Raw genomic sequence first — 14,916 nt, 5'->3', positions numbered from 1 at the left:
GAGTGTGATTGATTTGAGCAAGTAACTTGTTTGTTGATTTATGTAGCAATTATATACCAACTTCAGGCCAGTAAAGCCATTCGAAATTCGTCATGTCCTCCCATGATAATCCCCCAAACGAAGGTTCGAAATCGTTTCCTGGCTGATTCAGCGCCTGAACGATCTGATCATCCGACATTGCTGAGAACTGTAAAGGTTCAGGCCATAACGCTTGCTGATCCAAAAAGGTCGGGGTCGTGATAGGTGCTTCATTAACGATTGGCATTCTCGGGTCCGAGATACCATCTCCCGTCGCTGCCCTTCTCACGATCTGCTTGAGATATTTCCCATACTTGATGGAAAGGCCATTGCGGTGCCGTGTGACTTTTCCGATCCTTTCGAGCACTGTGGCTGTTTCGTCGATGAGGTTGCGGACGCTTGGGGCTAGGGCTGAGCCACCGGTTGCGTAGGAACTTAGTGTGAGAGCGAAGCAGGCTGCGAAGGATATCATGATGGCTGTGTTGTTTGGCATGGACTGGAGTTGGGATTCGCCCTGGATTGCAGCTCGCATGACGTTGAGGGCGGATGAAAGACCAGCTGTGTGGAAGAAACGGCGGACTTCGAGGGGGGCTGTTGGATGGTTTATTACTCCGCCGTAGATAGACAATCGGGTATGTGTGACGAGAATCTCGACGTAAGGAGGAAGACGGCGGTCTAATGGTTAGCATGGTTCTTGTCACGGGTCTCTAGAACTTACCTGGTCCTTTTCCGATTGATACACCCCATTCCGTGTACCACTGGTCGAAAAACCGTTCAATCGACCCTTGGATTCTGCTACTGTTAGCTGCGTCCCTGATTTTGGTGGCGTACGTACGACTGCGCGATTAATGATCCATCACTAGACGCCATCTGAGATCCATCACAAAGAGCCCGAACCGTCGCAAAAAGCGCATCTAAATCTCTTCTCAGCACCGCCATGGAAACAAGATGGCCGTCAAGAGGATCAGCATATTCGGAACGATGCCAATTATCACAATCTTTCAAAGACCTTGTCATCGGCACCGAAAACGGACGCCCTCTAGCCAAAGACATTCCTCGCTCAAGAACAAACAACGATAGCCAGCATCGTTCGCGGTTTCGGAGAAACAGCCGTCCTTTTTCTGACCATGGATCGATCTCAGGGAATCCATCCATTGCGAGAGCAGCTCTCGGGTCGAGACAATCGCCCCTTGCTAGACCGATGCCAGACCCTGAACCGACCATTTCCGGTGAGATGAGACTCTTGTGAAGTGATAGATCCGTAGCAACTGTGTTGGCGATCGAGATATAAGTGCATGTCTCATCATCAGTTGAGTGCTGTCCCGGAAACATCCATGGTATATTGACCATGAAAGCAAGCACGATTTCAACCGATCTGTATCGATTTACCATTACTCTATGCGCAAGAGTTCTAGCGTGATTCGATAATCGTTTTGAGAGAGCTGCTGCTGATGGCATGAAGAGTGCAGAGGCAGCCATGATAGACGTGTAAAGAAACGCTGATCTCGAACGCGTGAATTCAACGGTGTATATCCTCGGATCAAGACCCCATCGTGTATGCGCAAGGTTCCGATGAAAACTACGCGGTTAGTACGCGCCACACATAAAGTAACAAACTCACAAGTTGAATAGCTTATCCGCTTCCTCCTCAGATACAAGTCCCAGAGAAACAGGATCTACATCAGGTCCAACATCGAGATGGACTTGCGCCGGCGCAAAGAATGCTTGAATTTCATCCTCCGTTTGACCCTGTGTACTAGCCGTATGCGCCTGTATTGGAGAGTTCCCATGTCGCGACTCAGGCGATGGCTGAATATACGATGCCCTCGCAAGAAGCTGCAGCGGATTCTCTGCATCGTCAATAGCAAGACTCTGTTGTGTTCTCTGAATAAAATCAGGCATCGCTACAGGGTCTTGCTCCTCCTCCTCTTCCGAATACGCATCTTCATCGCCATCACCGCTGACACTGTACCCACGAGTAGTCGCGTGTTCAGGCGTATTCGCATTGCTGAGCAATTCCTGCAAATGGTTCAGAATCCTGTCATCTTCGGGATTCTTCTGCGACGCTGATCTGGCGCGTTTGACAGCCTGGTCAATCTGATACAGCGCCTTATCCAACCCCGTTCGTTTACTGACAAGTCAGCATGAACAGACAATATGTGGGGGAATCTTACTTCTTTATACCCTTTTGCCGTCCGGGGTGATAAGCGGGACGCACACACTCGCAGTCAAGCTGTATGCATCTCCTGCATCGTTCCTGGTGCGGTTTCCAGTCGCATTTGATCTTTGAGCGGCGGCATACGAGACAGGCTGCTTGTCTGGGACGCGGCGAATCACCAGACTCGAGCGGGGATGTCTGGCTCTGAGAGTCAGAATTCCGCCCCGCCATGATAAACAAAAAAAAGAGTCGGAGGTTGATCTGTTACCGACGATGGGAAGCGTCGATGAGGTGATGAGAAACAAAGTTGGGTAACGGGGGAGAATGGGGGAGTTGGAGAGGCGGAGACGTTTCCGACTTGAGACTCGAGTCAGGCCGTCGGAAAGATACATGATTGGTCAGTATTTAAGCTTCCGATATTGACTCGCGAGCGGAGATGCCTGCATGTATCGTCAACGGTTTCACTAATACTCATGATTAAGATTATGCATAGTTATCGATAAGGTATATTATAGTACTTGCAGATGCCCATCATCCACAGAGAGCCAGATATCATGTCGCCATCGACCCTGTCGAGCACGAAATGAACGGACAATCGCAAAAAGTGGAAATGGCCACTGACTATATCGTCGGGCAACTTGCGATTCTAGCCTGATTCGGAAGAGTTGAGCACCAACCTTGTTCCAATCCACAATTGATACTCCATTGATGAAAATCTTGTAAGAGAATGGCGATATGAGAGGGGCTTATAAGAGGTGAGGGTTGGAAACATTTCTGAATTGAGTTTGTCTTTGACTTTGGATGTCTGCTTGTCAAAATGTCGTCCAACGCTGTCATCGAATCGGGCAGCGATAAAGATGTCAAGGATGTCACTGAACAGAGCATCGAGCAGTCTAAGCCTGTATCTCGGTTTACACGATGGTATCGCAGTCCTTTATTCAATGTCATAGTCGTTGGTTTAATCTCCTTCACTCAACCAGGAATCTGGAATGCCCTCAACAGTATGTCTACCGTCTTTTCACTTTCCATCGCTGACAATTCTAGATACCGGCGCTGGGGGTCAGCAGGAACCATACCTTGTCAATGGCGCCAACTCGCTCACTTTTGGCATCATGGTTTTCGGGTGTTCCATCTTTAGTATCCTGGCCAATAAGATCGGTCTGAAATGGGTTCTTGTTATCGGCACCCTTGGATATGCACCGTATTCTGCGGCACTTTACACCAATAACAGATATGGTGTTGAGTGGTTTGTTCTGTTTGGTGGCGCTACCTGCGGTATTGCTGCTTCTGCGCTTTGGGCTTCGGAGGGTGCTATCGCTCTGGGATATGGTGATGTCAAGGATCGTGGAAAGTTCAGTAAGTGATATCTTCTGGTCGCAAAGTCACGGTACTAACTCTTGCAGCTGGAATTTGGCTTGGTCTTCGTGAGCTCGGTCAACTCATTGGCTCTTCCATTCAACTCTCACTCAATGTCGAGTCTGGAAAGAGAGGTCGTGTTGGATACACCACTTATCTCGTCCTCATCGCTCTTCAATGCCTCGGTCTTCCTCTCGCCCTTCTCATCTCACCTCCCAACAAAGTCATACGGCCCGATGGCTCCAAGCTGCCTCACACCCAAACCAACAAGAGCATCAAAGAACAGTGCAGACGATGGGGCGCTCTCATCAAGCGCAAGCAATTCTTCCTCTTGATTCCTATTCTCGTTGGCTTCAACTGGAACAGCACGTACCTGGGTATTTATCTCGTCAACTACTTTTCTGTCCGAGCTCGTGCTTTGGCTTCACTGACTTCGGGTATTGCTGCTACCGCTGCCAATATCTTCTGGGGTTGGTTCTTCGACCTCAAGTACTTTAGCCGACCCCAGCTTGCTAGGATTACCTGGGTGTTCTTGGCCGTTACCATGACTGCTCTATTTGGTTGGCAGTTTGCTATGGAGTTGGAGTATCGTAGCGCCAACCCTGCTGTCACTCTCGACTGGGACCTCCCTGGCTTCGGTCGTGGATTTGCCGTGCAAGTTCTTCTTCGGTAAGTTCACATCTACCTACATATGAGAAACAAGTGCTAACATATCAGATTCATGAACGAATCTCATTACATGTTTGTGTACTGGATCATTGGAACTTTCTTCGAGGACGTAGAGACCCTGACTCTCGCTGTTGGCTTGGTCCGATCTTTCGAGTCTCTTGGTTCATGCTTGGCATTTGGTGTTGGTGCTGCCAAGGTTCCATCTCTCACCAACCTCATCGTTGCCTTTGTCATGTTCTGCATCTCTCTCCCTTCAACATCCTTTGCTGTTTTTCTTGTCCCTGAGCGCCCGGCAAATCATGTGCTTGACAAGGATAACGAGTCTGAGGAATAGATTATACTTCATATCTAGGATTTAAATAACATTTGGACTCTCCCATTGTACATTATGAGCCCCCAGTCTTCTAACCCGCACCTAATTGACGGTGGATCCGATCGATCGTGATCACGATGCAGGGTCGCGGCACAAGGTCTTGCGGGATGAATGAGGAAGTCGTTTAATTACAAGCCCGTCCAGAAGAGGAAGCTGGCAGTCTCCAAAACATCGCCAGGAAGCCAAGAAAACAAATATACTTGCCAAGCAAGCTGCGCCGCTATATCCTAAGAGTTGGGTCACAGGCCGCATAGGGCTGAAATCTAAGCACGTGAGACGGCGGCCATGTGAAGCTTTCGTAATAACTAATCGCTGTACGCAACTAAATCTAATTTAGCGACGAAATCATGACCTCCTCCGAATCCCTATACCGTATTGTCCCATTCTTGAACGCTCGAACCAGTCCTCGCACCTTGTGCTGCAAAGGAGTAATCTTTCTCAACTTCAGAAACTTTCGAACTAGCTGAGCAGCGATGGCGAAAGCCCCCGAAGCAGCACCGATCTTGAAAAGGAAAGACAGGTCGCCTAGCGAGGTGGCGTATGGCAAGGTGAAGCAAAATGCCGTCCTATGCCTGTAAGCGACGAACCGAACAGGGCCATGATACATACCATGCAACAATGAGTGGAGATATAGACTTGCTATAGGGCCGCTCCTGTTGTTTGATCTGTCCAAGAATGTCGTCGAGCTTGATGAGATCATGTATAGCGTTGGTTTGTGAGAGTCTGGCACTCTGACCTGCTTCAGATCCTCGGAGTGGAAGAGGTCTGGCATAAAGTCCAGGAAGGTCTTCATGGTTCTCTTCATGTCCGATATATTCGAAATACTTTCTCAGGTGGCCATTCAAAGATTCTCTGCAAGTTTCAAACTGCCGAAACACATCACTGCCATGGTCGATATTTGAAACTTGTGATAGTGGCTGGAAGGTGATGGCTGCTCCCTCAATATAAGGGCTGACCATGATTTCATAGACTTTTTGAATGTTTCTCGATCTCTGATTTACTTTCGGACTTGTTCTCGGCGGAAACAGAAGTGAAAGCGTTTCTTTTAGATACGACTCGTTGCAAGCATGAACTGAGAATGACCAGAAACCAACAGGGACGTATGCGTGTTGATTGGCTGTATAAAGAACAATAGCTCGTTTAGATTCAAAATCAGGTTGAATTTGATATTATTCTCAAGACAATAAAAAGTGGCGTCAAACTAGTCGCAGAAGTACGGCTTGTGCGCGACATCACCAAGGTTATGGTCGTATGAAATTCGAGAAACTTAAGGAAATCGTCTGCAAGATTCTACTCGGATAAGATCCACGTAATTTGAGACTTTTTTCCTCTGTAGCTTTTGAATCACGATAACCTCTGTGGCTGAGATGGGCTGGGCTGATAAGTTACCCTCCACAACCACTATGGCTCAAGCAACAAAGACATGATAAGTCTGTGCATTTAATGGATCGCGTGCATTGACCCGACTATGCGCCTGGTCCCAAGCTCTACAGGAATTTAAACTGAATAGAAGTGCACAGCATTTAAGAATATGTTCATTAGTTCTGCTATAAGGTATCAATCAACTATGGCTACAAAGACCTATCGCTCGGACTTTCAGACCTCATCTGAGTCGTAACTTGCGTCTTGTTAAACTTGCTCTCCCCATTAACAAGACTCTGCTCATCATTCTCACTATACTGCACATGAAACGTCCTCTGCAACTCAATACCTCCATGCTCAGGCGTATGTATGGAATCACCTGTATGAGAAGGTAACTCCACCCGAGCACGACTTCGACTCATGATATGTGATTTCCGTCCATAATGCTCTCCGTAATTGTTGTATTTGCTCGAATCGTAGGATGAGCCTCCAAGAGAGGGGAACAGACGGACGAGAATGACTCGTAGAGCCGGCATGGATGCGCAGATGATACCGACGTTGATTTCAACGGTTGACCAGATGGAGATGTCGGTTTGGTCGTATGTCGGATTGTGAGATGAGCCGAGATCGACGAGGAATTGGAGACGAATGATGCTCACGACGGTGACGCTGAAAAGTTAGCTAAGCTCGTTGAAATTGGCGGATGACTTACAAGGTTCCCACGATGAACATGGCAGCGACACCAATCTTCTTTTTCCAATGCAGCTTGAGCTTTCGGAGATACCACAATGGAACTGCAAGCATCCATACATCCACAGCAACACTGATAGATGCATTGGCCCAGCCGATGGCAGTTGAGTTCATGCTTATACTGTTAGCCAAGTCCGGCAATCACACATTCACAATGCCAACATACCATGTTCCCTTGTGCTCTCCATCCCAGTTCAACCAGAAATAGCTCACAGGTGTACACTGAAACGCCGCCAAAAACATAAACAAAACACCAAAAACACTATTGAAAATAATAGTCCCCCAGAGCAGCTTTTGCGCATTCCCCGGGAAGATCCTCAGGTAAAAGAACAACAACGACGTCTTGAGCAGCGAAACCTGCGCAAAGTAGAATATCTCCAGCAACCAAAAGTAAAACCCAAACTTTGTGATGTCATCAAATTCTAGCGTCCAGATATCGCGGCCTTCTCCGTGGCCGGCGGTTCCGTGGATGTTCATGGCGGTGGAGGGCATGCCGATGAAGAGCGTGAGCACGATGAAGAGGTCGTCGAGGCCGAGTTCGGTCTTGGTGTAGAAGAATTTGGACCAGAGACGCAGGGCGGTTGCGACGCCGGATATCACGCCGAGGACGATTGTGACGTTGATGAAGATGGGGGTCTTGTTTCGCACGGGGACTTCGCAGTAGGTGTATGTCATGTTGAGCGTTGCTATTGATGTTAGAGACAGGTGATGCTAGAAGAGGGTCAACGTACTCAGACTATCTCTGACGTGACATGCTTGGGCGGCGCATGCCTCTGCTGTTTGGATAATGACTTGAGTTGAGCACACGCACTTCACGTCGGTCGAGTTGCAGTCCGACTTTTTGATGGCATCTTCATAACAAGGAGCCTACAACATTAGCACAAACAACCCAATTGAGGGACAAAACTCACTGCACAGGCAGGCAGATTGGTCAACAACTCTTTGGTTGCATCCGCTGCCGCTGCCAGGGGCACAAAGGCCACCAGAAAAGGCACAATCCACTTCATATTGATCGACAAACGTTTTACAAGGAGGACGACCCGCGTGTGCGGACCCCAGGGGGATATTTAACAGATTTGCTTTGGGGCAGAAGTAGGGGTTCTCTCTTTTAAACCTTGACCTTACAGTCATCGTCTCAAGGGATCAGCGCAACCCCACTGCGTTCGTCCCGTCAATTTGGAAGCAAGTTAAAACATGGATGATCCGGATTCTTCCAGATACAGCGTCACATCGCCTACAGGTTTGTGTTCCCTGCAGGGGCTAATAGCTCTAGTGTATTAATTGGCGCAAGCTCAGGTTTGTTTAGAGTATCTCGTAACTTGGACTGTCACTAGGCGGTACAGTAATTTAGTTTGGGCTGAAATATCAGGTACCGCACTAATCGGCATGGGACTGCCGGGCATCGGTAGCCTCCTTTTTTTGTGGTGAGAAAGAGACCGGAGTTTCAAGTCGTGGGTGAGGTCCCAATTCTGGAAGGTGTCTCATGGGTTAGTGTAAGCAAAAGATCCTTGACAATCAAATCAATCAATCAGCTTGGCATGTGCCAACGGCCCGATCCCTGTCTCGCCAAGGATTGGTTGGGCTGTAGACGAAGATCATCTCGAGATTTGGCTTAAATGTGAGAATGGAAATGATCAGCATAATGACTCTTGGAGGCGCTCAACTTCGAGTCAGCCAAATGCATGATTTTTGCAACGGAACCATTCCGTAACCAAAGGACGCCCCCTTTGTTCCGAGTTCTTGTGCTTCATCAGAACTCAAGTCAGCCTGATAAAACTCGGGTTAGCTTGGTCCGATGCTACCCCAGGTTTCAGCTCAACGCGGCAATTCAACCGAAGACGAGGAAATTTCCAAAAGCTTATCAGAAGAAGCAAATGTTATCCCAATCGCCCGGTTGACGGTCTATTCTCACATGCAATTTAATAGCTTCGGACGATTGAACAGAATGGGTTCGCTCCTGGGAAACAAGGTTCTCGTACTATCGTAGCGTTTTGCGGAGGTGACCCATTTCCATCCTCGCCTCGGTGAAGCTATTGGAACTACGGAGTAGAAGCTAGACCTGTCCAGACCGCTAGCCTTGTACATATTGATAGGTAGCTAGTCATGATCCTAGGGCTGTTACATCAACGGTCACTAAGGAATCTGGCAGAAAGCGTTCTGTCATCGATGGAGTAGTTGACTTGGCAATGATTAATGCTCTCTCCACTTGGTAGTCATCATTGGACTATAATTATGTTACTTCGCCCGTGGTTTGTTGGCTTTAATTGTTTTGTAGGCCTCCATCGACATGGATTGCTTGCATATTACCCTTGTCATCGTTAGAAATGCAACCTCGACTGATGCACTGTTCATCCCTGATTGTTTGACAACGTGTTCTAGATTGCTTGCAGGTGTTCCATGTGGTCACAACCCCTGCGTCTGTCAGTGGCCATGAAGCAGATCTGGTATGCTTCTCGCGTGGCCTTGACACATTGCGCAAAGTGTTCGCTGTTATTCCACCTTTGAAGCTAGACTCAGTGATCTGCCGAAAGCTTTGGCCTCATAAAAACGCAGATTGTTCCTTTATGAGGTATCTTGTCCGGGTGGGTAAGAAGCATATCGCCGCGGGTAGCAGATCTAACGAGTCTGGATGTGTCTTTGGTTGCATTGAAGATTGACGCAGTGCAGCACATGACATTGTCGTTTCAATGCAACGATAAGGATGCCCGTTCCAGTGATTGAGTCATGAAGGCGATGAACGTCGTTGCATTGAACAGGATCCAAGCTCGACTTCAAAATCGTCAAGAATTGAGCAATAGTCACCGGTGAATCTGCGAGTTTTACAGGGACTATTAATAAACCCATACGCGTACTTGACAGCTGCATTCCGATTCGTCGTATAGTCGGTCTAGTGAATTGATACCATGGGGGATAGTCCGTTATCATCCACCTAATTACTCTGTCCACAATGGCCGTATTCCACCAAATCCCGTAGACTGTGCATTGTTCTTCATTCCGTTAAGCTTAATTTCTTACAGCCTAATCTCGAATATCCCGTCGAGAACATAGCTTCCGCCCAGACTTTTGACAGATGCCAAAGGCCTCAATCCATCCTCTTAGATAACTTCGATGCTACTCTTGCTCCAGGGCGGCTGCTCGCATACAGCGGATATTTGGGCTTCGTTTTAAGATAATGGCCTTGATAAACTGACCTTGTTATTTTGGGTTTTGTGCCATGTCTTCCCTCAACCAATTTTTTGTTTAATTGGGGGATCTGTGTTTGTTGAGCTGTTTAGGCTGTATTTTATGAATTCGTGTGTTGAAACCATTGGAATCATCCCTTGCGCCCTATAATGGTGCATGACTTCTCAGCTTCCTTACTAAATTTTCTCTTTGTAAGACCAGTTTAAATCATCTAATCTGCCACTAATACTCGCTGCTTTGCTGTAAAAGTGACTCCGTATCATTCTCCAGGCAGGAGGTATAACTGCTCCTTTAAAGGTGGTTGTAAACTATTACAGATAATTTCAGATGGAGATACTAACTCAAGTACCAAGTCTCGTAAGCATATAATCATAATATGCCTCTAGGTATTGTCAAGGGTGCTTATACCCAGCCGGACAAAGCGGACTTGGTTGTGTCAACACCGGAAGCCTCCCCGGCCGCCACGTGGGTCCCGATCGTGGGGAAGCGCCGATGCTTGGGTTCCGGGTAGGTATCGCGTTTTATCATTGATTTCCGTTATCGATTATCGTGCAACGCGCGTGAGTGAATAAAAGAATACTTCAGTTGCTGGAAGAGCTCGTCAAATGTGGTGAAAATTGCTTCATTGACCTACCCTAAAGATGAAATAATGACGTCAGGTGGAATCGTTACTTCATGCATCAACAGCTCAATGGCATCACAGCATCGCCCAGTTTTCACATCCAATACACTACATACACTTAAACCATTCACAATGTCTCCAACACCGCTCTCTTCTCTTCGCGTCTCCAAACACCTCATCCCATCTCACAATCTACTTCCCAATTGCAGCATCCACCAAAAGCCCCTCCTTCACTACCACGCCGCCTTCAAGCCCCCCATAACCGCATCACAGATCGAAGCGCACCTAAACTCAATTGACGTGGTAATACCACAGTGGCGCTACACAATGTACTCCCAAACACACTTCCACAGCACGACCCACGAGGTCCTCTGCATAAGCCACGGCAGAGCCCGCTTATGCTTTGGTGGCGAGGATAATGAGGGGAGGGTTGAGCCGGTGGTGGAAACGGGCGATGTTGTTATTGTGCCTGCGGGAGTGGGGCATCGGCTGCTGGAGGATCTGGACGGTGGGTTTGAGATGGTCGGGAGTTATCCGAAGGGCTGTGACTGGGATATGTGCTATGGGAAGAAGGGCGAGGGGGAAAAGGTGGAAGCTATTGAGAACGTGGAGTGGTTTAAGAAAGATCCTATCTACGGGGATCAAGGGCCTGCCACGGAGGTTTGAGCGAGTCACTGTGGCATGTGCCGTGGCTTCGGGAACAACGAGACTTAAACTTTCACTGCAAGGTACAAGTCATGGGTCAAATCATATATTCAATCCATCATTACTATCGTCCATTAATCCATACTATGCACATAACCATTAACCATTAATCCGACCAAGCTTAGAAGTTCATGACAAGGGCGGCACCACCGAAAAGGGCACCGAGCGCAATGGCAGCAGTGGCCTGGGCAGCGCCTTCAGTGGAGGTCGAAGGCGACAGGCCAGTGGCCGCAGCGGTGTTTGTGTTCTCGGGAACACCCGATGTGAAGGGGATGTCGCTGACGGAGCTGGCGCCGGAGAAAGCGGCCTCCTGAGTGCTGGCAGTAGGGTTGGCGGTGGCAGAGGGCTTGTCGGGATTGAGGACACTGAAGATGTTAGTTGGGTTTGTGGAAGTGGATGAGTGACTTACGCATCAATGACATGGACGACACCGTTGGCGATGAGGACATCAGGGACAATGACCTTGGCCTCATTGACAAAGACAGTACCGTTGTGAATAACAATGTTGAGCTTCTCACCCTCAGAAGTGGTAAGAGTACCGTTCTTGAGAGTAGAGCTGTAGCCAAGAGTGTTGTTGACAACGTGGTACTTGAGAATGCTCTCAAGGTCAGACTCGCTCAAGTTGGAGAGGACAGAACCAATGTTGGCAAAGGCGCTGTTGCTGGGAGCAAAGACAGTGATGTTCTTCTCATTGGTGAGGTTTGTGACGAGCTTGGACTCGGTGAGAGCGCCAGCGACGGCGGAGAGGTTGGCGGCAATGGCCGTGTCGGAAAGGTTCTTGGGAACGGCGAGGACCTTGTTGATGATGTGGATGACACCACCAGTGAAGTTGAGGTCCTGAGTGTGTTAGTGAATGCTGTGATTGATCAATTGGATGACTTACAGCCTTGGTGACATTGGATTGTTGACGGAAACCACTGTAGAAGCTGACAGTATCGCCCATGGCCATGGCCTCGACACGCTGTCCACCGGTGACATTGGCATATGTCGCGTTGTTGAGGAGCGTGGGGACAAAAGCGGGTGTTTCGCTGATGTTGCTGGCATAGTAGGTACCGTTCAGAACGTGGTACTGAAGGATAGCAGCGACGGAGCTGGGATCATTCTCGACCATGCGGGCGACAGCGGTGTCATTGAGTAGGTCCTTGATGGCATCGTTGCTTGGGGCCAAGATGGTGACATTCCTGAGACGGCCAAGGTCTCTGAGAAGACTGGGCTGGGCACGAAGAAGGCCTACATGGTCAGCTTGCATCGACAGATGAGATACAGTAACATACCGCTGAGCTCAGAGAGGGTAGAGTTCTCAGACTCAAGAGCAGCAGTGAGGTTGACACGGCTCTGGGCAGTGGCATAGCCCGAGAGGGCAAGGGCGACAAGAGACTGCAGCTTCATTTTGATGATGGACTAGACAGAGTTAATCTTGGATAAACAACACAGCGCAATTCCACAAACACGGGGGGGAGCACAGCTTAAGAACTCCTCGAGAGACAAGCTCGTTAGCTCTCACGGCAGCATCCTGGCCAATTGGTAAAGCTTCGCCCAGCACGACCCCCCCTCGCGAGACCAGACTCAAAACAGAGTCAATGACATAGACCAAGAGCTCAGGCGTCATCAATGGCCAGAATGGTGAAGTGCTACTCAGCCCACGCCAAGGCTCTTGGGTCTGAGACGAGGTCAAGGGTTGGAAAAGCTCTGCTTCTGTCGTGGCTTGCCGTGTGCCGAAAGCCGGGGGAAGCTGTTGTCTCCGGGAGTTGCAGTTTGGAGTCGCACCATAGCAGAGACGTGCATTCAATTGGACAACGCGAGAGATTCCATTTGCTATGTAACTAGTTCTGCCTCGTATTGAACCTGAGAAAAGCCTGTTTGTTGTATCGGTTCCAGGCGCTGGAGGCCACCGAACTGCGTAACAGACAACCTACACAGTTCAATAGCTTCATTCTCCCGCTGGTAATATCCGCAAAATCTCATTGGGCTTGGAGTCGATCCGGACTAGGCTGCAAGCTTCTTCAGCCCGGATCCCCACACTCCACAGCCGATCGGGTATCGTGATATCGTCATAGATATTTATTAAGGTATCGCAAGAGCACAATTTTCAGCACAGCCGACTTTTGTTTTGACTGATCCTCACTCAATTGAAGACGCTGCCAAGGCGCTCGGCACTGCTAGCGTGGCATTCCAGCTGTTTCATAGGGTGATGAAGAGCTCCCTTGGACTGTAAACCGGCCAATGCAACGCCGGGGGACAAAAGGGATGTTGGTCAGCTCATGCATCGGTCAAAAATGGCCGGACATGGTTCAGAGTCCAGACTGTCGCAGAGTTTGGCAAAATTGTTGGCAGATGCCGATTGGTTTGGTCGTTGGGTGAATGGATTGTTCACCAATTGACGGGCCAACTCAGAGAGGAGGTCCAAATGGATCGGCGCTTTCCAGTTTCACTCTCTTTGTCTCTCGGAGATCATCCCCAAATACTGTGCCGTCCTCGTTGGCTGCCGCCTTCTTTTCTTTGTTCATAACCTGTTCTCGTCTCGCTCGTTGAAGATTGACCAGGTCCGCTCGATCGGGATCACGACATTTCTGCAGTTTCTTTCGAAGTGGTTTCATCGCTTTGACGATTTCGGGCTGCTCCTGTTAGTCTGGTCCGGGCAACAAGCCAAACTTAAACGTACCGTTCCCCAGTACTCGGTCATTCTCTCGGGAGGTTCCTCTTCAAGCATCTTGCGGCAGCCGTCTACAGCTCCTAGAATCTTGTCTCGCATGTTTGCAAATGCCGATTCCTGGCTAGCATTGCCGCCTTGACCAGGAGTCGGGATCAAAGTGTCGAGCAGTCCATGATCTACCATGGAAAGCGCCGCCATCATGATTTGACTCGGCGCATAATGGAAATATGCGTCTGTCAACAAAGGACTGAACTTGAGAATGTCTCGAGCGCGGGCATGCGCCTTATTGATTCGCGTCTCTTCATCTGGTAGCTTCCTTCTCAACTCCAGGATAGCACCCTCGAGCGCTCTGAACGGATGTCGCACATCAAAAGCAAAGCGGATTCCCTGGCAGAGAAGAAACTCTCCCGCCAGAATCTGCTCGCCGGTTGTCTTTGGGAATTTATCCGAAAAGGCATTGAGTTTGTAGAAGAAACCTTCAGCCTTGCATCCAAAGAAGAGTGATGTTTTGAGGAGTTCGGTCGCAGGGTAGGTCATGACCGAGTTGGTCACGTAGAACCGTCGCAGAAAGATAGCGGCCGTCGCTCGAATCTCGGTAGGAAGCTCGCAGAATGTAGCCGCGCGAATAAGCTCGACGGTGAAGAACTTGACGAGGCGTATCTCTTCGTCGGGAGTGAGGAAATCGGGCGGAGGATCTGTCGCAAGTCGAGGAGCGATCTGTTCTCGGGCGAGGGAGTTTGTTTTTGCGCGCAATTCTTGAAGGTTCGCCGGCGTGAACGACCAGAGCCGATATTGGCTCGACTGCCTGTAGCGCTCGTCCTCCGTCGCCATTTTGTTGTTGTGAATGATGATGCAGAGCAGATGCGCCGTGATGGAGCTGCATAGATACCACTTATTTTGGATGTCACGTGACCTTATCTTATCGGATGATCGTCAGGGACCGCACCTCATTAAAATAGCCTCATTCAAGCTCAATTCAATCAATTACAGACGCATTCGCGTGTAGACTCTATTGTCCAAATCAAATCCAAACGCCAGCCAGATATCAAATTTACCAATTTACTCAT

General features: G+C 49.0%; 7 protein-coding genes; 2 read left to right on the top strand and 5 right to left on the bottom strand.

Moving 5' to 3' along the window:
* Positions 1–49: 49 nt before the first annotated feature.
* FFUJ_13891 (uncharacterized protein) lies at positions 50–2,407 on the bottom strand (the record flags this gene model as incomplete). XM_023581498.1 has 5 exons in its annotated part: positions 50–693; positions 737–810; positions 854–1,597; positions 1,640–2,149; positions 2,193–2,407. 5 exons carry the CDS (start codon positions 2,405–2,407, stop codon positions 50–52), a joined length of 2,187 nt encoding a protein of 728 aa, XP_023434188.1.
* Positions 2,408–2,993: 586 nt separating this feature from the next.
* FFUJ_13892 (uncharacterized protein) lies at positions 2,994–4,535 on the top strand (the record flags this gene model as incomplete). XM_023581497.1 has 4 exons in its annotated part: positions 2,994–3,177; positions 3,221–3,532; positions 3,580–4,201; positions 4,250–4,535. 4 exons carry the CDS (start codon positions 2,994–2,996, stop codon positions 4,533–4,535), a joined length of 1,404 nt encoding a protein of 467 aa, XP_023434187.1.
* Positions 4,536–4,902: 367 nt separating this feature from the next.
* Positions 4,903–5,533, bottom strand: FFUJ_13893 (uncharacterized protein; the record flags this gene model as incomplete). XM_023581496.1 has 2 exons in its annotated part: positions 4,903–5,140; positions 5,184–5,533. 2 exons carry the CDS (start codon positions 5,531–5,533, stop codon positions 4,903–4,905), a joined length of 588 nt encoding a protein of 195 aa, XP_023434186.1.
* Positions 5,534–6,145: 612 nt separating this feature from the next.
* Positions 6,146–7,693, bottom strand: FFUJ_13894 (related to integral membrane protein PTH11; the record flags this gene model as incomplete). XM_023581494.1 has 5 exons in its annotated part: positions 6,146–6,605; positions 6,649–6,801; positions 6,853–7,372; positions 7,418–7,553; positions 7,598–7,693. The coding sequence occupies 5 exons, from the start codon at positions 7,691–7,693 to the stop codon at positions 6,146–6,148; spliced, it is 1,365 nt and encodes a 454-aa protein (XP_023434185.1).
* Positions 7,694–10,623: 2,930 nt separating this feature from the next.
* FFUJ_13895 (uncharacterized protein) lies at positions 10,624–11,157 on the top strand (the record flags this gene model as incomplete). Its single annotated transcript, XM_023581493.1, has 1 exon — positions 10,624–11,157. One exon carries the CDS (start codon positions 10,624–10,626, stop codon positions 11,155–11,157), a length of 534 nt encoding a protein of 177 aa, XP_023434184.1.
* Positions 11,158–11,317: 160 nt separating this feature from the next.
* Positions 11,318–12,585, bottom strand: FFUJ_13896 (related to TGF beta induced protein ig-h3 precursor; the record flags this gene model as incomplete). XM_023581492.1 has 4 exons in its annotated part: positions 11,318–11,561; positions 11,606–12,033; positions 12,080–12,426; positions 12,471–12,585. The coding sequence occupies 4 exons, from the start codon at positions 12,583–12,585 to the stop codon at positions 11,318–11,320; spliced, it is 1,134 nt and encodes a 377-aa protein (XP_023434183.1).
* Positions 12,586–13,586: 1,001 nt separating this feature from the next.
* FFUJ_13897 (related to cyclin CCL1) lies at positions 13,587–14,680 on the bottom strand (the record flags this gene model as incomplete). XM_023581491.1 has 2 exons in its annotated part: positions 13,587–13,811; positions 13,859–14,680. 2 exons carry the CDS (start codon positions 14,678–14,680, stop codon positions 13,587–13,589), a joined length of 1,047 nt encoding a protein of 348 aa, XP_023434182.1.
* Positions 14,681–14,916: the final 236 nt, after the last annotated feature.

The sequence above is a fragment of the Fusarium fujikuroi genome, chromosome FFUJ_chr08 (assembly GCF_900079805.1).
Source record: "Fusarium fujikuroi IMI 58289 draft genome, chromosome FFUJ_chr08".
Classification (NCBI taxonomy): domain Eukaryota; kingdom Fungi; phylum Ascomycota; class Sordariomycetes; order Hypocreales; family Nectriaceae; genus Fusarium; species Fusarium fujikuroi.
The sequence above is the reverse complement of the archived record's forward strand: the minus strand, read 5'-3'. Positions and strand labels throughout refer to the sequence as shown.